This window comes from Suncus etruscus, chromosome 1 (genome assembly GCF_024139225.1).
Source record: "Suncus etruscus isolate mSunEtr1 chromosome 1, mSunEtr1.pri.cur, whole genome shotgun sequence".
Taxonomy (NCBI): Eukaryota; Metazoa; Chordata; class Mammalia; order Eulipotyphla; family Soricidae; genus Suncus; species Suncus etruscus.
In genome coordinates, this window is record NC_064848.1 from 31534729 (window position 1) to 31557607 (window position 22879).

Below are 22879 nucleotides of genomic sequence, written 5' to 3' on the forward strand. Positions count from 1 at the left end.
TAGAGCAGAAATTAATGAACTGGAAACCCAAAACACAATCCAAATGATTAGTGAAAGCAAGAGTTTGTTCTTTTAAAAAAAAATAAACAAGATTGATAAACAACCTACAATACTTCAAAAAGAAAAACTTAATCAATAAAATCAGAAATGAAAAGGAGATAGATAATACAGAAATTCAAAGGGTTGTCAGAGATTACTTTGAGAATGTATATGCCACAAAAAAATAACATGGGATAAATAGATAAAATCTTGAACTCCTATAATCTCCCAAATTTGAATCAAGATGATCTGGAATATCTGAACAGACATAACCTATTGAGGAAATAGAAATGGTAATCAAAAGACTTCCCTAGGTCATGATGGATTCACTAGTGAATTCTCTCAAACCATTGAAGAGGACCTACTGCCAATACTTTTCAGGCTCTTCCAAGAAATTGAAGAAACAGAAACACTCTCAAATAATTTAGATGAAGCAAATCACCCTGATATCAAAAGAAAATAGAGACAACACTCAAAATTAAAGCCTAAAGGCCGATATCCCTGATGAACACAGATAAAATGTTGTCAATAAAATATTAGCAAGTAAAATCCAACAGCTCATCAAGAAGGTTATACACCATGGCCACGTAGGATTCATCCTAAAGATGCAAGGATGGTTTAACTTAGGCAAGCTAATCAATCAATATAATACACCACATCAAATCAAGAAAAAATAAAAATCATATGATTATATTAATAGATATAAATAATATAAAAAGATATAAAGATATAGTTATAGAAAAAGCATTTGACTAGGTCCAAACCCATTCATCATAAGAATTCTTGACAAAATGAAAATTGAAGAAACTTTTCTCAATATAGTCAAGGCCACAGACTACAAGACTATGGCAAATCCTCAACGTGGGAAAACTAAAAGCTTTACTTTAAGACCTTACATAGAAAAGATTGCCCCCTTTACCCACTTCTATTCAATATAGTATTGGAAGCATTTGCATAGCAATCAATTAAAAAATATACCAAGGGCATCTAGATAGGAAAGGAAGTCAAGCTCTCACTGTTTGCAGATGTTATGAAACTATGCTTTGAAAATCCTAAAGATTCTACCAAAAAGCTTCTAGAAACAATAGATTTGTATAGTAATGTGACAGGCTACAAAATTAAAAGACAAAAATCCATGGCTTTTCTATAAAAAAGTAATGAAAGTGAAGAAAGAACCATTCTCATAACAATGCCATTCACAATTGTGCCTCAGAAAAACAAGTACGTTAGAGTCTATTTAACTAAGGAGATGTAAGAACTATACAAAAAACTACAAAACACTAATTCAAGAGATAAAGAAATAAACTAGGACACAAAGAAATGGAGACATATATCTTGCTCAGGGATTGAGAGGATTAATACAATTAAAATGGCAATGCTTCCCAATGCATTGTACAGATTCAATCCCTATAAAAATACAGATGATATTTTTCAAAGAAGTATATCAAATGCTCTTGAAATTCATGTGGCACAAATTTTCATGAATACAGAAGAAATTCTTGGGGAAAAAAGTAGATTGAAGGCATCACTTTCCCAAATATAAACTTTTCTATAAATCAGTAATTTTCAAAATGGCATTATATGGAATAAAGATATATCCTAAGATCAGTGGAATAAATTTAAATATTCTAAGATTGCTCCCTGGTATAAGATCAGTTAATCTTTGATAAAGGAGCTAGAATGAGCACACTGAAGCAAGGAAAGCCTCCTCAACAGGTGGTGTTGGGAAAAGTGGTGACTACATGCAAAAGAAATGAACTCAGACATCATTTAACACCATGTATGAAAGGCAAATCAAAATGGATTAAAGACCTTGGTATCAGACTGAAGCCATAAAGTACATAGAGAAAAAAGATAGGTAGAATACTCCATATCATTGAAGATAAATGTGAATTCAAAGATAAAATACCACTCACTAAGCTAGTGAAAGCAAAGATAAACAAATGGGACTATATTAAATTCAGAAGCTTCTGCACTTCAAAGGAAATAGTAACTAGGATATAAAAAGTACCTATGAAATGGGATAAATTATTCACCAAATACCCATTAGAACATATGGGTATATCAAATGTATATGTCTATCATATACAAGGTACTAATAGAACTAAGCAAAAAGAAAAACAATCATCTAACCACATCCAAAAATGGGAAGAACAAATAAACAGACATTTCCTCAAAGAAATACAGATGGCCAAAAGGCACATAAAATAAGTTCTGTACATCACTAATCATTAGGGAGATGTCAATTAAAACAACAATGAAATTTCATCTTACACCACAGAGACTGGCACACATCACGAAGAACAAGAACATCCAGTGCTAGCACAGATGCAAAGAGAAAGAGACTCTCATTTATTGCTAGTGGGAATGCAGACTGGACCAATTTTTTTTGGGAAAGAATATGGACATTCCTTAAAAAATTGAACTTCATATGACCCATCAATACCACTCATAGGGTAGAACATAGGAACCCAAAAATTAACATGCAGAAAAGCCCTCTGCATTCCTATGTTCATCACAGTACTATTTATAATAGCCAGAATCTGAAAACAACCCAATGCCTGAGAACAATAAATAGCAAGAAATAAAAATCAGAAAACTTTGGTATATCTACACAATGGACTACTATACAGCTGTTAGGAAAAATGAAATAAAATTTGCTTATACATAGATGTATATGGAATTTATTATGATGAGTAAAATGAGTCAGAAGGAGAGGAATATAGAATAATCTTACTCATTTGTGGAATATAAGAAAAATAAAATACAGTATGATAATAATATCCTTAGACAATAGAAATGAGGATCAAGAGGACATGTCCATGGTAGGACGCTTGGCACGAAGAATGGTGAATGCAGTTAGGGTAGTGAACAGTCCACTATGACAATGACAGTTGGAACTGATCATGCTGGACAAGAACTAAATGCTGAAAGGGGATAAAGTGATTTATCCTTTATTACCAATAGTGTAAATCACAATGTCACAAAAGAAAAGAAAGAAAGAGAGAGAGAGATAATGAAAGAGAGAGTAAAGTATAATGCCTGCCCAGAGTCAGGCATGGGGAGGATGGGTGAGAGAGAAATAGGGGACATTGGTAGTTGGAAATGAGAACTGGTGAAGGGTAGTGTATAGTCTATGACTGAAACCCAATCATAAACAATTTTATAACCATGATGCTTAAATAAAGTATATATACAAATAAAAAATTAATGATATAAAAGTAAACTATCAATCTGTATATACTCTCAAATTATAAGTAGACTATATACAACTTTAATATAATGGAATTGAGTGTTATTCTTTAACCTTATTTAAGGTATTTTGTAAATTTCTAATAATTGCAAAATGTATCAACCATTACTTATATTAGGGCTAGAATAAAACAAAACAAAAATCCCTTAACTTTATAACTCAAAGTGGTACATAGAACACATAAAAAGAAGTGCTTAGGTATGTATCCCATATATTCCTGAGTCTAATGGTATTGCTTAATGATTTTTAATGTGCAAGCATCTTCAATAAAATCAAAATCTCTGTCAAAAATAAATGAATTGGAGGGTTTTTTCCCTCCATCTCATTCCCCAAGGGTATTGGGGGTACATGGGAGGCTGCTAAGGTAGCTCCATATCATCTGGGTCCAAATTAAACAAGAACAATATTTCTTGTGCAGTCCTAAAATCGATGGGCAGATTGCTGGCAAATTAAAACAGAACAGAAGCAAAGGCTTTTTCTGTGTGGAATACTCACCAGTTTGATCGGTACAAAAAGAGTATTTCTGGTCATTTTCATAATTAGAAGTGGTACTGCACCAGAGATGTCCATCCTGTCGCCCTTCTGTAGTGCAGGAGTAGAAAGTTTTGCCATTATAGGTGAATGGCAAGACACATGGCTCCCCATTTGAATTTCCACCATAAGTTTGGGCTGCAGCTGTGAACAAAAACCAGACTCAGTGAAAAAAACAGCATTTAGTGAGAGACTGAGCTTATGACCTTCCAGCTAGATGATTAGTTCGGTAAGAGCTTAGATGATCAACTGATTCATTTCAGATCAAGTCTTTTGTGAACAGAACAAGACCTAAGATGTTGTGTTGACATTCTTTGCTATTTTCAATCACTGTACCTCAGTTTCTCCAAATGTAAAGATCTATTACAGGAGGCTAATGAAGAATGCTTTTCAGAAGATGTTGGAAGAATTCTATTAGTATTTCAAGAATGAAAACAAGGCTATTCTTGGAGAAATGTCCATAGACAATTTTTATTTCTAATGTAGCTATCATTTTTATAGTTCAGAAGAGATGCATTAGGCTATTAAAAAAATTTGTGCCACAGGGTTCCAGAAATTTACATTTAAAGCATAGAAAGTAGGGATGGTTAGCTAGTCAGAAAATAATCTCTTAAAGCTTTATTTTAGAAAAATCAAGGTAATATACAACAGTTTAATCCTCGCTCTAGAAAAAAAATATATAGATTAAAAGATTTGAAGAAAATATATAAAATGCCAGCTCCAGGTGTTATAAAGTAATTGTTTTATTGTCTTAAATATAATTTTTGGTAAATGAATGTACATTCTCTCAAAACCTAATAATTATTAGAAATAATTTTTAAAAAGATAATACAGACCTGTCTCCTTGCAGCTGACTCCATTGCCCAAGCAAGTGCAAAGCATTTGTGTGCTTCCTTGTGTCTTCAGCCACTGCATGCCCACTGAGTACATCACACCACTGTCAGAGGCACAGTGCCCAAATGGAACTGGCTGCGGGGGAGGTAGCGGCTGGTAAATGGTCTGATGGACATTTTCTGTGGAACCTGTTCCTAAGAACATGAAAAGAGAAGTACAGTCACAAAAACTGGATAAAAGAAGACGACAACTTTCTGGTGTTCGAATCTGGTAAGTTCCATACATATCACTCTGAAATTCATGGTTTTATCAACCATGAAAGGAAATAAGCACTCCTTTGCTTCTGCAGTTTTGCATTCAGCCTAGGAACTATTTCATAAGAGTCTACCAAATAGGCTCCATATTCCAGCTCATCTAGAGCTACTGAATTGCATTTCTAAGTCACAGACACTTTTCTGCCTCTCAAACACTGCAGATATCTCAGTAACCACTTATTCAGGCAGGAGTCTCATTATCTACTACACCTTTTTTTCAGCTCACCTGTTTCTTCTCCATGTCTTTTTTTAAAACATTTTTTCTTTATTTAAACATCTTGATTACAAATATGATTGTGATTAGGTTTCAGTCAGGTAAAGAACACCCCCCTTCAACAATGCAACATTCCCACCACCAATGTCCCAAATCTCCCTCCATCCCACCCCACCCCCACCTGTACTCCAGACAGGCTTTCCTGTTCCCTCATTCATTCACATGATTATGGTAGTTCTCTGTGTAGTTATTTCTATAACTGCACTCACCACTCTTTGTGGTGAGCTTCATGAAGTGAGCTGGAAGTTCCAGACCTCCTCTCATTGTCTCTGAGGATTGTTGCAAAATGACTTTTATTTTTCTTAAAACCCATAGATGAGCGAGACTATTCTATTCTCCATGTCTTGTATCACTAAACTACTCATCATTCTCTCAAGTAAATTGTGCTGTTCTCATACTTTATTCTTGGTCTAGAATGATCTTTCATCTCCCTAATCAAGCAATTTTCATAAGCTCAATATATCAAAATATTTGTTCCTGACACTGATTTGAAAAATTTCTGCAGCTTTATAGCTGACTTTTATTACTTTTATTATTGATGCAACAGGTCAAGAATAGTTTTAATGTTTTTCTTTTGGTGCTCAAAATGACTCTACTTTTTACCAAAAGCAAAATGCCAAAAACTCTCCACCTCTGTCCTTATGAAATGTCTAGTCTATACTAGTTTTCCTGCTCCACATATGTCTCATCAACTTCAGTAATCTCAGTTCTGTTAGCAAAACACAATAGTTTGCTTTTGTTCACTCTTGTTCATTCACTTTCTTTGTATTTTTATGTACCACATAGGAACAAGATTGTTTGGCATCTTTCCTTCCTCTAATTTAATTAATTTAAGAGAATTCATTCATTTGTAGCCATGTAATAGCAGCAAAAGACAGATTTTTACCTTTTCTTTTGACCCAGTCATTATGTATATTCACTTGCCATAATTTCTCGAACCACTCATGTAATGTTTGGCATTGTGTTATTTCCAGATTGTGAAAAACATGCTGCTAAACTTTGGTTAACTATGTATGTAACTTTGGTTAAGTATGTATGTAAACTTGAACCAAAAGCAGTCAAAATAAATTTTCCAGAAGTTAGCCCATCCATCTAGATTTTTGTTTTTGCACAGAATTTTTAGGAATTGTGTTGTCTCTCTACCTCTAGTACCGAACACTTAACTTAAGAAAGCTTTCTTTTTTAGAATAAGACAACATATTTCCTGTCTTAGAATTTCAGGAATATTGGAAGTCTAGTTTTCTTAGAAGCCCACAGTAGAACTGAGTAAAAACTAATGTGATAGATAGAACTTAGTATTTCTTTAAGTGCTACTGAGCACTAAAACCCAAAGGCACTTCACAGGAGGTTCTAAAGCTATACATATTGAAGAGATGTGGCATCTCTACTCAAACACTCCACATGAGAGACTTTCAATCTCAAGAAACAGGACACTGCTGTAAAAACAGATTCTAATTTTTTAACCCAATGTATACCAGGCTTCTGTTTTTAGCAATGGAAGATTTTGAATCTAATATGTGTATTATGAATATCAACAGAATAAAATTTATTGCATGCTACCTCTTAACCGCAAATGTCTTTTTAATATTAAGCTATTTTTTTTCAGTAAGTTGAGGTTTGTAATTGCTTCTGTTTGGGGTTAATAGCAATCTGACTAATGATGATTTTCTAAAAAGCTCAAAGGTATTAGGAAATCTAATTTTGTTCACCTTCATAAGTGCTTAGAGTCTAATGAAGACTCATCAAAAGGAGAAAACTTCAAGCAAATAATTAATATATCCACCTACATGAGGCTGATTGCTAAGAGGTTAAGCAATAATGTTAGCACTTTAAATAGTGAAAACTTGATCAAAACATATTAAGAGTAACAGAAGTACACTCCTTTGATTGCTGTATTTCTTCAGCTCTTATAAAATAAATCTTGGTCACAACACAGAAATCTTTCTTCCTGTACCAGCAATGAAAGCTCCCTTAATGTATCATTTATTCTCACCTTAGGACTCCTCAATTTTACAAATTGTGAACACCAATACATGAAATGGTTGTGCATTCTTTTATGGAATGCAACCAAGTTTGTTAGATCATGGAAACACACATAAAGAATTGTTTCCTCTACCAAAAGAGCTGAGTTGAATGTTGAACCAAGGACATCTATTCCATTTTAAAAAGAAATATATGTATTTTTCCTCTTTGTACAGAAGAAGCAAGAAATATAACTGATTACGATTCATTCTCCTCTCCAATTAAATGACATTTTAGACATATAACATGCTAATATCTATGTCTGGACTTAATGTTATTTCTATGTATATATGTATGAAGGCAACAGTACATTACCATCTCCATATAAATTATGTAAGTCTTACAATGTGAGAACTTTGAAAACATCAGTTAAATCTCTTGGGATCAAACTATTTTCTCCCTCAGATCCATTTTCATTTAAAGTTAAAACCTGGCATTAAGGAATGTTTTCACAACTAACAATCTGTCAATGAACTCAGTTAATGAGCTGAAACACCACACATCATTCCTAAATGGTATGTCAAGGAGAAGATGGATTTGCAGGAGCACCTTTAAAATGCTCTGCTCTTTGCTGCTGACTTTTGGTAGGGCCTCACCTCTGGATATGGTCTGCATAGAGGTATGCCTCTCACATTTCCACTCCCCTCTGCCATTGCCCGTGCAGATGCACTGCAGAAGGTTTCCTCGGCTATCTTTCTTGGTCCAGGTATCTCCAATTCGATAGGAAGTTCTACTGTCCTGGTCATTGCATCGATCTATGGCAGAAAGCAAATGGTCAAATATATAAATCAGATCAGGCATAACAAATGCTCTATTGGTGCTATGGTTATTTATATTCAGTGGTATATTCAGCTTATTTGTTTTGTCATCATTTGGAATCCAGTTCACTCCTCTGCTGACATGTTCATTTTTCACTCATTTTTTAAAACCATTTTATAATATGCTTTTGACCAAATAAATTATCTTTTTATTCTTTCTCCTCATTCCTGGGTTGGCTTTCCCCAATCACTTGGAAATTCCCAAGTGATTATTGTTTGCATACTCGTTTTCATCGGAAGTTTTCTCTAGGAAACTAGGAACAAAGGAGGTATATAAACTCTGAAAGTCTTCCATAATTTCCCTAAATAGCAATTTTCAATTGTTACATTAAAAAAAAAAACGTATCTGAAAAGTACCAAATATTTTGTGTACTGACATACTTCATTCATGTAAGTACCAGATTCTAACCTAATCTATTTCAGTGTTAAACATATGAAGAAAGCCTAAATGTTTACTATTTTGCTCCATTTTATTTCAATACTACTAACAGGCTCTAAGTTTCATTTGAAGCATACTCTTTTAATAACTGTTTTGCTCTTAAAACTTGGGAAATGGCTCATTGTTATTTTAAACACTTGCTACTAATCTTGAGTACATTTGAAACGGGAAAAACATTAAGGCTCCTTAGCAGCAAAAAGCATAAATGTTTACTGAACAAAGATGACTTTTTAAGTTATTGTTTTTTCTTTTCTTTTTTTTTTTTTTTTTTTTGGTTTTTCGGCCACACCTGTTTGATGCTCAGGGGTTACTCCTGGCTAAACGCTCAGAAATTGCCCCTGGCTTGGGGGAGAACATATGGAACACGGGGATAAAACCACGGTCTTTCCTTGGCTAGCGCTTGCAAGGCAGACACCTTACCTCTAGCGCCACCTCACTGGCCTCAAGTTATTGTTTTTTCAAGAAGTTGGTAATGGGATTGTTTTTATTGACTTCCAAATGTTACCAGAGCACATTGTCATATTGGGTATAGTCAATGTTTACACTTCTCTCTAGGAATCCAAAGATCCATAGACAGAAATTTTACTGGCCTCATTTTTTTAGTAAATATCTGTCACATACTTTTTGAACTGCAGGTGATCCGTCCACTGCCTTCTCCCAGACAAGTACAATCCACCATCATCCAGCCTTGGTAGGGCTTTTCCCAGGTTTGTCCAACAGCATAGGAAGTCCCAGTAGAGTGCTCAAAACATTTCTCACCTGTAGAGCAATTTGGAAGAAAAGAACACAACAGAAAAGAGTTATGCAGTCTCCCTATAATTTCAAGTGTATTGTATAAGCAAAAATTCAGCCACATTTTTTAAGTAGTACTTTGTTCAAAAAGCAAGGCACACCCTGTAACTAAGCACACAGTAAGTAACTAAAGCAAAAGAAAACTCAAACCAAGTTGGCAAGCAGAAATTCTGTTCTAATAAGTACGTGGGTTGAATATTTTCACTAGTGCCACTCATTTACACCACTATTTTAAATGAAAAGAATTTTTTTGTGGGAGACACTATGCAAAATTCTAATGTTAGTGATGATTAACTGTAAATGCCCTTGGGGCTGGAGTGATAATACAGTGGGCAGGGCTTTTGCTTTAAATTCTGCCACCCCAGGATCAATCCACAGGATCGATCCACGACATCCCACATTGTCCCTGAGCAGCCTGCCAAGAACAATTTCTGAGTGCAGAGCCAGGAGTAACCCCTGAGCACCTCTGGGCGTGGCCTCAAAACAAAAAAAATCAAACAAAACACTGTGAATGCCCAAATAAAATAAAGAAACATTTAAAATCTTGAATTTCTGAAGAAGAAAAAAAAAAAAAAACGAGAGACAACGCAAACTAAATTTAATAGCTTCTGATAAAAAAAAAAAAGGGTCAAAGTAACTTTCTTTTTCATACTGACAAAGGAGAAGTTTGAGATCAGATCTTAGATGAAATGTCCATTTTTTTCTAAGTATTTCAACTCTATACTTTTGAAATCAAAAGACTTTATTCAGTCATTACCTTCTCTGCTTCAAAGCAATTGTTGATATAACATTTCCTTTATTTGGTGGGGGGTGTCACACCCGGCAGCGCTCAGGGGTTACTCCTGGCTCTACACTCAGAAATTGTTCCTGGCATGCTCAGGGGATCATACGGATGCCGGGATTCAAACCACCATCCTCTGCATGCAAGGCAAATGCCTTACCTCCATGCTATCTCTCCGGCCCCAACATTTCCTTTATTGACATAACTTTTCATTTGACATAACATTTTATTATCTTTGGTTTTGATATGTTTTTGTTTTGTTTGGGGGAAACATCTGGCAATATTCAGGACTCACTCCTGGCCCTGCACTCAGGGATCACTCATGATAGGCTTGGAAGTCATGTGTAGCACCAGGAATCAAACCCTGGTTGTCTGCCTGCAAGGCAAGCACCCTACTATACTATTGTTCCAACCCCATCCCCACTTAATTATCATTTTTTGGGAAATGAATCTCTTGTCCACAAGGATTCTGGTTGAACTTAGAATTATAACCTTGCACCTCCACTTTCCATTCATCCTTTAGAAGACACCCACCTATGGGCTTACAGGTCCATTCTCCTTTCCCATTCCCGAGACAAACACACTCTAACATGTAACCTCCAGTCTCATGTGGCCTCCTCCAGGTGTCACCGATCTTGTAGGACTGACCCCCTTCATGGCAGCGGTCTGTTGAAGATAATAGGAAAACATTACACAGAATCTAATTTTAAAATAAAGTCTCATGTTACACTGGATCCTTTCTCTATCTTACTGAAGGTACCACAGTGAAAGCACGTAGAAAACTGAATGGCAAAAAAAAAAAAAAAAAATGGTAAGACAACCTAATTCCCTAAGGGGATTACAAGAAATAGGGTACTGAAGCAGAAACAAAATGCAGACAGGCATGGTCTCTCTGTACTTACAGAACAGAGTGAGCCTAAGGGGAAAAAAATGGTCAAAGGTCTCACCAAAAAAGCTGTGTGACTTTCAGGAGTGTAGAGAATTTGCATCTCATCTTAGGACAGAAATGCCATTTGGGGTGTAAAGCAAGTTTATATTTACCAATAAGGTCTGCATACCTAGCACTTTTTATAGAATGTTAAACATTGTAATTATAACACACCCAAAGAGAGAACTGACCACTAAATTTTAGACATTTCACTCTTCTCATATGCCAATAAACTTGGATAAATCCTAAGTATAAATGAGTGTGTGTGTGTGTGTGTGTGTGTGTGTGTGTATACTGACTATGTTTATTGCTTAAGACAGCAAGGGTTTGATTTGATCTTTTAGAGAGCAAAGTTTAAAATGACTTTTATTTAAAAGCTTAATTTTTATGCTACTAGAATCTGTAGTAACCAGTGTGTGAGTCATTGGGGAGAGATTGCCTTAGATGAACTAGAATTGATGAATCAGTCCAGTATCTTGGAAACACTCTTGGGCTAGTCATTCCAAATTATTCCAGGGAATAGAGAGAGCTGCTTTCTGGGTATCAACAGCTGGTCACAAAGGAAAACTATTTCTGTAAAATGCAAGAGATTTGCAAGCAAAAAAACAGACAGCATAAATTCACTTTGTATGACCATATCCCCAATCACTGCAGAGAACACCACCTAGTTGGCTCAAGTAGACCTAGAGAATGAATGCAAAATAAGCAACCCCTCAACATCTAGAGTAGAAGCCAAGAAATCCACTTGGTTATACTATGTATATGCACACACACCACACACACACACACACACACACACACACACACACAGTTAAGACTATGTTGTCATGGATAAGAAAACAAGACAATGATAGCAACAAAATCATTCATATTTATAGTATTTATAATTTCTTACTTGCAATGGTGCAGCTTATTCTCCCTCGCCCAGCCCCGATGCAGGTACAGTCCCAGATCATGCTGTCTTTCGGGCGCTCGTAAGTGTCACCCACTCGATAAGTCTGCCCAGTGTACTTGTCAAAGCAAGTCTCTTCAGCTGAGGGGAGAAAGAAAGTCCATATGAGTCTAATAAATGCTAAATCTTTCTTAGTCAACAGATGCCATCCAGCGGAAGTCACTTTTCTGTTCTGTGCATAGCTTGGCACAACTAGGTTTTTAAAAAAAAAGGTAGAGAGATCTATATTGTAGCCTATGTTGTAAGAGGGCTACACTTTTTGGCCTTTAGTTAAAAAATGTCCTTATCTAAAAATTAAGTTCTATGGTAAAGAATCTGCTGACCATTGTTATAGAAGTCATAGAGAGGACCACCTTCAAACCTCAATTGCAAAGGAAGAAATTCTACTTTCTTTGATGACCTAGAAAGTCTAACCACATGAAAAGCCAACAGAGGGATCAGAGCTATAGCACAGCTGGTAGGGCATTTGCCTCATATGTGGCTGACCAGGGTGTGATCCCCAGTATCCCATATGGCATCCCATTTGGTCCCTTAAGCCTGCCAGGAGCAATTTCTGAGCCTAGAGCCAGGAATAACCCCTGAGCGTCTCTGGGTGTAACCGAAAAACAAAACAAACAAACAAAAAAAACAAACAGAAGAAACCACCATCTCCCACCATGTTAATTCTACTTTTCTGTTTTGTGTCTTCAGTGCTGTTCTAGGAGAGAGGCTATAATTAACAAGAAATGGTCATAAAGGCTTGAGCGGTTTGAAGCGGTTAGTGGTTTGTATGGAATCACAACTGACAATTCACTTTACGGTTCAGTATTCAAAACATTTTGGTACATAACAGGAGAGTCAGATTTAAGATTCCTTCTCATAAATTAAAATTTTTGCAAGCTTCTTTTTATTTTTATCTTTTTGGAGCGAAAACTCACAAAAAAATGATCATTTCTCCTCAAAAACTCTGGGAAAGTGAAACAAACAAGCAAAAACTAGTTTAAGTCTGTCTATCAAGAGCAAAGTATGTGAGAAGCAAACAAGCTATAATGAAATATTCTGTTTTAGGGTTCTTTTTGTTTGTTTGTTTGTTTGTTTTGTTTTAGGAACTTCACCTGACTGTACCCAGGGCTTACTTCTGGCTCTAAACTCAGGAATCACTTTTGGCAAGGATTCAAGGGACCATAACTGGTACTGGGATTGAACATAGGTCAGCCATATGCAAGGCATGCCTTACCTGCTGTACTATCTCAGCGGTCCCATTAAGGAAATATTTTTAAAGGGAAAACAGGTCATTGTAATGAGAAAACCTTGAATGTATTTTTTTCTATAGAACTTTCAGTTAAATGAATAAGTAACACATCTCTTAGTAAGGAGGTTCAGTATCACTTACCTTCAGGCTTGCTCTCGCAGCTAAAGCCTCGGCTTCCTCCATAACAAGTACACACCAACGCATTGCCCAGGTAAGTGCGCTCCCATTGTTGGTTTATCTGGTAATGCTTTCCATTATCGTAACAGCCAACTACAAATAAGTAAAGGAAACTCTATTATTACATCGACCTTGCGCTAGCCCACATCCGTCTCCAAACAGAGTAAACCAAACCCAGAAATATGTTAACCACCAGGGCACTGGATAATTGGAAGCTATATGTCACAAAAATATACAACAGAAACTACCTAAAAAGTTAACAAAGTACCTAGTTGCATTCCTCCCCCCAACCCCGCTTTGAAATTAAATGTATACAATGATGTCATTTCCATCTGGCCAGGGTTCTACATCAAAGAAGGGGGAAGGCCCATTTTTTGAAGAACAGATAACTAGAATTACAAATTGGAATTTGTAAAATGTGGGTGCAAAAAAGGAAGAAATCTTCAATGCTCTTTGAGGTCAAAGGCCAAGGTGGGCAACATTAAGCAGTTGCCTTTAGTCCAGGGAAAGTGAGGGTGTGTCTGAAAAACTGAGAGAGGAATTCTGATCTCGGTTCAAGTCCCCCGCAGGGTTCCAAAGCAATCCATTACATCTCTTTCAAGTTAGGTAGGCACCACACAGCAGTTTGATTACCTTCTGCCCACATCCCCTTTGAAAATATTTAACTAATTATTTAGTAACAGAAAATTGGAGTCAGCAGCCAGGCTCCTTTGAAATGGAAAAATGGAAAGGCGCAGTCGAATTTCCCCAGGAATGCCAAGTTGGGATGAAGGCAGAGAGGGACGGGCCTGACCATGGAGGGTCCCCCGGAGCTATTTTAACTTCGTCCCTGAGCGCCAAACCCAGAACCTTGTGTCCACAGCAGCAGTTCCCCGCTAAGGCGCGCAGCCCTGGCACACGCGCGCGCGCGCAAAACTTCAGCCCTAACTTTGGATGACTTTGAAGGTCCCTTGCATGCCTGGAGCGCGGGGAAGGGGGGGTTGAAGGGGGCCCTCCATCAATACTTACGCTTGTTCGGACCCGCAGGCATAGGGAAATGCGGCTGAATGATCTGCTGGGTCTGCCTCTTGGTCTTCAAGGCTCCTTGGCAGGGCACCGCTATCCCCAGGCACAGGACAGCCAGCAGCAGCGGCATCGGCCCAGAGCCCGGACCCCCGAGCATCTTGAGTCGGTGCGGGGATGGAGAGACACCCCCCAAAACAGCAGCAAGCAAGAGGCCAGCAAGTTTGGGACACCTCCGAGAGAAAGGAGGGGAGGGAGAAGGGGAAGGGGACGATGAGAGGGGAAGGAGAGAAGTTGCGGCTGCGGCTGCCCGCACCCCGGCTGGCTCCTTGGGGGGGGATCAGGTCCTCTCCAGCACAGCCGGCGCGGGCGGCGGAGGGCGCAGAGCAGGGGCTTATATGGGACGGTCCCCGCCCCCTCCAAGGCCCCGGGCTTCGGGGAGGAGGGACCGGCCGGGCTCCCCGCACCCTCCACCGCCCTCCACCGCCGCCTGGGCCTCCGACCGAGCCCTGATTGGCCGGGCCGCGGGGTGACGTCAAGGGGGTCTGTGGGTTCGCCTTGAACAAAAGAGATGCTAAGAGCCGGGCAGGCTTGCCCCGGAGAACTTTTTGTGATTGTTGGTTGTTTTATTGTAGCTGTTGTTTTGCTTTGCAGTCGTCACATTTGGGGGGAACTGAGCTGGGAAGAGTTGGAAGAGACGCGCTGGGGTATAAAGGAGAAGGAGTTGGGGTGTTAGAAGTGGATGGGTGGCACGTCCTCTGTAAACCTTTCTGGAGAATGCTGGGGGTGAGAAGGATGAGGACATGGCGTCACCCTTGGGGGTGGGTGGGACAAGAAAAAAAAAAAAAACCTCTATACATTAAATGTATTTGAAGGGAAAGAAAACCGTAAGGACGGCACCACAACCTTGCAGCTGACTGAAGGTTATGCTGGCACAAGCCGGCCGGGCTCTCCTCTAGCTCCCCCGGGGCTTGCCACCAACTTGGAACTCAACTTTTGGGGAGTTCACAGCCTCATCGGGTTGCAAACGCTCCTGAGACTGGCTGCTAGGAGAATGGAAGGGGAAAAAGAGATCTTTTAATGAGCGTCTATTAAGTTTGCCCGGCTTCTGTAAGGAGCTTGGGAGATGGGGTGTGCCTTTCAGAAACGTTTCTTTGGAAAGAATTTAACTAGCAGTTAAGCATTATGAAATAGGCAGCAGAGTTTTCCTTCCCCGCAGGGCTGGAGCGGTTGTCCCCCACTGCCAGTGGAATCCAAAGCTGACAAATTGAGAAAGGAGATTTGGAGTGGTGGCCCAGAGCACTTTTGGGAGTCGTTGCCCAAGTGCGGGGTGCCTGTTAAGGAGCAAAGAAGAGATCTCCTTGACTTTTGTCTGTGACAGTCTTGTACAGTCTTGCCTTCCTGCAGAATCTCCTTTCCGTTGTTTAATTTGGCTCCCCCCCCCCCAGTAGATATCAGTTTCATCACATACTCTCTCCCCCTGCTCCACCGCCAGATTTTGTAGATTTAATTTTTTTTTCCAACTTCAAGTAAAGTTTAAGAGTTCTTCTTAGTTTTCTCTCAATATATTTAGAAGGGTTCAAAGGAAACTTCCAGAATACTGGCCTTAAGCAGCATCAATGACTTTTCAGACACCTTTACAAGAGACCTTGGGGGAGGCGCTGGGACTGGGGGTTGGGGCCAGTTTACAACATTCTTGTAAGACATTCTTGTGAGACATAAACTCAGTTTTCCCTGCTAGTTGTTAGCAGTGAAGTCCTCAGGTCTGCCTGAAGAAACTTATAAAAGCTACCAGCAAAACTTGTTTATTTCTGCAAATATTTGTTTTTACCAAAAATTCCAGCTTGAGTAATTACCATGGGACAAAGTAAATCCCATGATCTATAAAATACCCAATGCATCAAAGATTAAAAATAAAAAAAAAACCTATTGATGTATGTTGCAATGCAAGGGAAAAAGTTATTTTAATTTTCAATTAATAAAATTTTTAAATAATCACCTTGAGATACACAATTACAAACTTGTTCGTGATTGTTTTTCATTCATACAATGTTCTAACACCCATCCTTTCTCCATTGTACATGTCCCACCACCAATGTCCCCAGCTTCCCTTCTCTCCTCTCCCTTCTCCCCTTCTCTTCCTTCTCTTTTCTCTTTCCCTCCCCACCCTTTCTTTTTTTCTCTCTCCTTTCCTCTCTCCCTTCTCTCCTATGTTAGTATGACCAGTGGATTCTCTTTCAATAAACTTTGCTATGACTACACTGTTTTGCTCTGCTGGAAATTTTTTCCCATATTGAGCAGTCCTTTTCTCCTTTCAAGATCTATGCTCAGACTTTTTTTTCTTCTTATCTCTACAGATGAGCTTGTGAAAGGAGAAACAAACTGTGGCTTATTCAGGGTATCTGGGTTTGGGACTGAAAGCAGAAATGTCCTACACATGGTAAAAACTTGGTGGGGCAAGGGGAATAGAAGTATTTTAAAACTAGATAACGAGATTATAATGGTAGCTAAATGACTTGGCAAAAATCACTAAAAATTAATTGATGCTTACACTTAGTAGAACTTTAAATTTTTTAATTTAATTTAAAAATATTCTTTTTTTTTCCTTTTTTTTATTCTTTTATGCCCATATTTTTGTTTTGATTTAAGGACTCACTTCCAAGTAGCTACAGTATACACAAGACTTTCATTTCTTCATTTTTTTCCTAAGAAGAAGTTTGCCTTTACTATATTAATGGGTCTTTCCTCCAGACCAGTAACATCAACATCTAGTATCTGTGTGATGGTACACATGTGGTAAAGACTAACCAAATCTTCATTTAGGACTGTGTCATATTTATTTTTGGCAATAATTAGGACAATTAAAAATTTTAATAACAAAATGGAGTGAGTGAGTGGGTGTGTGTGTTTCTCAGACATTTTACCTTTTTAACTGGAGGCTAATTAGATGAGCATAAGTGATGATGCAAATATGAAATGAATTAACTTTCTTTGAGTGAAACTTTTGCTAGCCATAGAAGAAAAGCTTTTTATCTGATATAGTTATTTAGAAAGAATCAAAATTAAAACTATATATGGAATGCTTTTTAAAGGGTAGTATTTTCCAAATGAAAATGGGTTTTCTTTAAACAGTTTCAAGCACATTTCAAATAATATGTCTCCTGAGCAAATCTCTTAACTATCTGCAAAAATAAATCTCAATATCTGATGAGAAATTTCTTTTTGACCCCAAGGTGACATTTAGATGAAGGTGGGCTGTTTTTTTCCTGAAACCCTAGGTTTTATCTGCTTCTTTATCTCTTTCAACACTGTTTGTGGGCAGGCCTCTGACTATGCAACCTTTGAACTTTTAACTTTATGAACTTCTAGGAGTCTTCTCTGTTTCACTATTTCAGGGCCTGCTCCAGGGATGTGGATGAAGACAAGTTGCGGTAACTTTGTCTCTTAAATTTTGGGAAAGACATACAGCCCCTATCCATCTTCTCTTGAAAATAGTCAAACTTGCACAAACTGATGCTCATTAAGCTTAGTAATAAGAAGACTCACTGCCTAATGGGAGGCCTATGGACAGAAGATTTAAGCTGCCGTTTGTCTAGAATTGACAGGGTTCCTACAACCAGGGAAAGAGTCCTTGATTCGGGTTTTAAGTTATGTCTCAAAAACTAGCCAGTTTATACTTAATAAACATTTTGTTTATGTTTTCATTGCTTTGTTTTGTAATCAGCATTTTAAAAATCTTGATCTTATACCATGTTTCCTATAGGAGCACCTTTTCTCCTTAGACAGGGGTAGACCCCAAATGGCTTGGCAAAAAACCTCAAATTCATCTTGCAAAAGTTACTAACTTCTAACTCTGACATAGCTAGAACACTTAACCACAACTGGGCTTTGAAATGTTTCTGTGTTCCAAGATAGGTAGTAGTTTCTTGGAAGTCCTATTTTTGTTTGTTGTTCCTTTTTTTCAATTTTCTTTGATTTTGTTCTGGTGGCTTTAAAGATTTTTTTTGAAAGGCTGACAAACTTTTTTTTTAAATTTGAAAAATGTTTAGTATTTTTCTTGTTGCCTACATTTCTCAGTCTCGCTCATTTACATACTTCAAGCATTTCATAGATCCCTTGTCATGAAGTTTTTCTTAGAATCTTAATATAAACATAAACTATTTCTTGAATAAACTCTTCTCCTCTCAATAGACTCCTATGATGGAAGTGGTCATGAGCACTCTCGTAATGGACTTTTTTCCATTGACTAATTCATTACACTGAATCAAAGACATTCAACTAATTGATAAAAATAAAATATAGGAACTAGAGCCAAAGTACAATGGTAAGTAGTTTGCCTTGCTCTTGGCTATCCCCAGCCAGGAGTGATTCTTTAGTGCAAAGTTTAAGCAAGCTCTGAGCACTGCTGGGTGACTAGATATCACACACACACACACACACACACAAAATATGCCTATAATTTTAGCAACATTTATCATGAGAAAATGAATTTGTTTTCTCTTCAACCTGGAATTTTTTTTACTGAAACAGAATGATCATTTCAAATAAAACACCTAAAGTAGTGTGCTAAACATGAAAATAATAAGTCAAGGTTTATGGGTACACAAGGTATTGAAGATTTCAGTACCCAAGAGTTAATCTAAAGTTTTTTCTTAATAAAATGACAATGTAAAGTAGTAACTTATTGATTGACACTTTTCTGGATATTGAGTGGAGAATTTTTTGACTTACTCAAATTTTTACTTGTATTAACTAGTCTATTCTGTGGGTTAACTTGTAATTAGACAGGTGTAGAACATGTGAATTGTTTTCCAAATGTGGCAACTCATAGTTCCACAGTTTTTGTTTTTTTTTGGGGGGGGGGACCAGATCTATTGAAGCTCAGAGCTTATTTCTGGCTCTATGCTTAGGGATCACACTTGGTGGTGATTAGTGAACCAAATAAGATACCAGGGACTGAGCCTTTGTCCACCATGTACAAGGCAAACATCAAAATACACAGCTCCTGTTGCAACTCACAGTTCTTAAAGATTTCTAGTCTTTCCCCAGCCCCGGCACTGTCACTTGTTAGCTTTTGCTAAATATCTAAAGATCATGTGATATTTAAAACAATTGTTTTTACTATGCTTTCATGCCAGAAAATGAGCAAAAGTCTGTTCCTAGTAACCAGCAGTGAGTATCAGGGGCCAAGTAGAGACGAAAAAGCTATGTGATAGATAGATAGATAGATATGGACAGTATTATATTATGCTGAGTAAAATAGAGTCAGAGGGACAGGGACAGACACAAAATGACTGCACTCTTCTTGAGGTGTGTATATGTGTGTGTGTTATATAAGTATATATATTATATATGTGTGTGCCTGTATGTCTGTATATATGTATATATATCATCATATATCATATCATATATATGAGAGAGAATGTTTGTAAAAATTCTCATAGATAACCAAAACAAGGGACAGGAGGGCTGGTCCAGGGTAAAAAGCTTGCCAAAAAACTTTTTTTAGGGGTGGAGAATTAGGGTATAGAAAGGACCAACATGACAATGATGATTGGAAATGATCACTCTGGACAACAACTGGGTGCTTAAAGGAGGTAAAGTTATAAGCATGATACCCTTTCAATAGCAGTATTGCAAACCACAATGCCTAAAAGGAAAAAATGGGGAGAGAGAGACAGAGACAGAGAGACAGACAAAGATTGAGGCAGCCTGGGGGTGATGAGGGAAACTGGAGACATTGGTGGTGGGAAATGTGCACTCAAGAAAGGATGATTGATGAAACACTGTATGGCTGCAACTCAACTATCAACAAATTTTTAACTCACAGTGATTAAATAAAACAAAACAAAACAATAAAAAAATCTATATGGACCAGCTTCAGAGTACAGCGTCTGTACTTCAGGGTAGCCAGCTAAAGATTTGTTTCTCTAGGATATTCTTAGCACCAAGTGAATAAAAGAACTAGTATAGGAATTAAAGGCAATTTTCTTGCATGTAGCTGAGTCGGGTTTGACACTGGCATGGCATATTTGGTTCCCTGAGTACAGACAGAGCCAACAGTAAAGTCTGAGCAGTCAGACATGGGCTTCCACTAAAAAAAGAAAAGTATCCTGGTTAAACTGGATGTGAATTATCTGCCAAGACTGTACATTTCAGCTTTATTTTATTTCTGCTTTCTTGGTTACCATGTTAGAGCTAAAACTTTGCACATTTCCTGTATTTGGGGACCAACTGAAGTTCACAGTTCTGACTCAGAAATGACCCTGTTTCCATACTGTACCCTTGCTCCTAATTGTAACACTCTCACTACCCAGAACATATAGTAGCAAACGGTTCACTTGAATACAGCCCTCACTTTTCCTTTAGATTCTTGCAGCTGTATCATATGCAACATTACCACTTTCTCTAAAGTGTTGTGTAAATATAAAATATAGTCCTAGTGTTGGGGTGAGGCCTTTCTCGGCATGGCGCAGCACCTGTAGACCCTTTGGCAGATGGATCTGAAGGCGAAGGGTAACGGTGTAGAAATTCACGAACAGTCAGATGAAGTTTCAGGAGACAGCTAGTTTTATTACACGGCCCTACTGCCAAGTGCATTTCTCCACGAGGCTTCTAAGCTAAGTAGCCTTTTCCATGCTGACCTCCATGATCCCTTCCTCCTTTGTCTTCCTCCTCTTCCTTCTAAGCAAGATTTTTATTCCAAACCTCTGATCCCTCCCACGTATTGGTGGGTCTGACCATCCAGATGGGATAAACAGGAAGTTAGGGGAGGGGATACCCACACTAAAGTTTGCTCATATGAATTTTTACATAAAATATACAAGAAAGCAGCCCTGGGGGCAAAGGAGGGGGATATGGGATGCATGCTGGGAACATGGAGGGAGGACAACATTGGTGGTGGGAATGCCCCTGATTCAATGTCACTATGTACCTAAAATATTACTGTGAAAGATTTGTAATCCACTTTGGTCAAAATAAAAATTATTTAAAAAATACACAAGTAAATGAAATCTTTGTGATGTCTCAAAAGTATTCTCTTTATATATTTCTAAATTCCTCTCTTTTAAAAAAAATGGAGACTCCATTTAGCTTGGAGTGAATTTAAAAATTACTTAAAATGTCCTCATTAGATATATATTATGTAATTTCTTTTATAGTTCCTTTTACAGATACTTGATAATTTCACTTCCTTCCATCTTTGTTTTTAACAGCAGAATGTGCATACCTTTGTGTAAAAGTCACTACAGGAAACATATGCTATAACCATGGCTTCTCTAGGTGTAGAATCAAATGGCTATTAAGCTAATTGGTAGGTAATTATGGGATTTATTATTATTTAACATATTTGTATTAAAGATGCTATAAATTGAGTTCTGTGTAAAATTTGTTATCTCCCTTTGCAAGTGAGATACTTATTAGTGACAATAAAAACTGTTGTAGGCCACATTTGATTTTTCTGACCCAATCTTATATTTTTCTTCTCATTTTGATTGTATTTACATTATTTTGCTCAAAGGTTGGCACATTATTATAGTCCATAAAAAGAAATTTACCTTTATTCTTTTCTCCAAATAGCACTAAATTTTTAGGTAGTAACACTCAATTCATTCTTACTTGAAAGACCTTTTATATTTCTGCCGTTGCAAGTTCTTTAGGGATGTGATGAAAATTACTGGCTGTCCACAAATCCATTCTCCTCTTCTGCAGTCAAAGTTTGTTAGGCATAACTAGACTACATTTTTTTTTCTTTTTTTAATAAACTTTTATTTTTTTAAAAAAAATATGGAATGCTTCACGAATTTGCATGTCATCCTTGCGCAGGGGCCATGCTAATCTTCTCTGTATCGTTCCAATTTTAGTATATGTGCTGCCGAAGCGAGAACTAGAATACATTTTTTTAAGCTCTAAGCCTTACCAGCTTCTTTGCAATTTGGTACCAAAGTGAGTATAGTTTTATCCAGTGGAATATGAGAAGCAATATGTTCCTTCTTGTTATCTGGAATTGAGTTCCCGAGGCATGCCTTCTTTACATCTTTTTATTCTTCCTATCACTGAAAATGTAGACGTAGAAAATAGCCAGCCTTACCATGCATATAACAGAAATGTCTTGGGAAAGGCTTGACACCATGATCATTATGAAGAGCAGAGTATGGTTCACTGACCTGGACCATTCCCATCAGACCATTGCATGAAAAACAAATGTACTTAGTTATTGAAGGTTCTGTGTTATTGATCTTCCTGTTACAGCAGCCCAGCTTTCACATGAACTGACAGGATTTGTCGCTGTCCTCCTTAGATGCCCAGTTATTGATCTACCCAATTTCTATGATTACATGTGTTTTGTGTCTAAGCATTCTGTTTGCAGTTCTATTTTAGTCTTCTCTCTTGCATCTTCCCCTCAACATACAGAATTTGAATTCTTATGCAAAATTACTAATATTCTGCAATTGACTTATAAATAAAAGCTCCAGGTTATCCATCAAATATTT

The 22879-nt window shown here is 37.5% G+C and overlaps 1 protein-coding gene and 1 non-coding gene across 2 annotated transcripts in view; both read right to left on the reverse strand.

Annotated features, from left to right (window-relative positions):
* Window positions 1-14556, reverse strand: part of FN1 (fibronectin 1) — an 80908-nt gene extending 66352 nt beyond the window's left edge. The window contains exons 1-8 of the mRNA XM_049784332.1: window positions 14394-14556; window positions 13350-13478; window positions 11921-12058; window positions 10632-10763; window positions 9146-9283; window positions 7864-8022; window positions 4660-4851; window positions 3788-3967 (exon numbers count right to left, since the gene is read on the reverse strand). Coding sequence (XP_049640289.1) covers window positions 3788-3967; window positions 4660-4851; window positions 7864-8022; window positions 9146-9283; window positions 10632-10763; window positions 11921-12058; window positions 13350-13478; window positions 14394-14547 — 1222 coding nt within the window. The 5' untranslated portion in view covers window positions 14548-14556. The remainder of the gene's footprint in view (window positions 1-3787; window positions 3968-4659; window positions 4852-7863; window positions 8023-9145; window positions 9284-10631; window positions 10764-11920; window positions 12059-13349; window positions 13479-14393) is intronic.
* A 7610-nt stretch (window positions 14557-22166) lies between these two features.
* Window positions 22167-22273, reverse strand: LOC125996448 (U6 spliceosomal RNA). Its single transcript, XR_007491270.1, has one exon. It is a non-coding gene; the product is annotated as a U6 spliceosomal RNA (small nuclear RNA).
* Window positions 22274-22879: the final 606 nt, after the last annotated feature.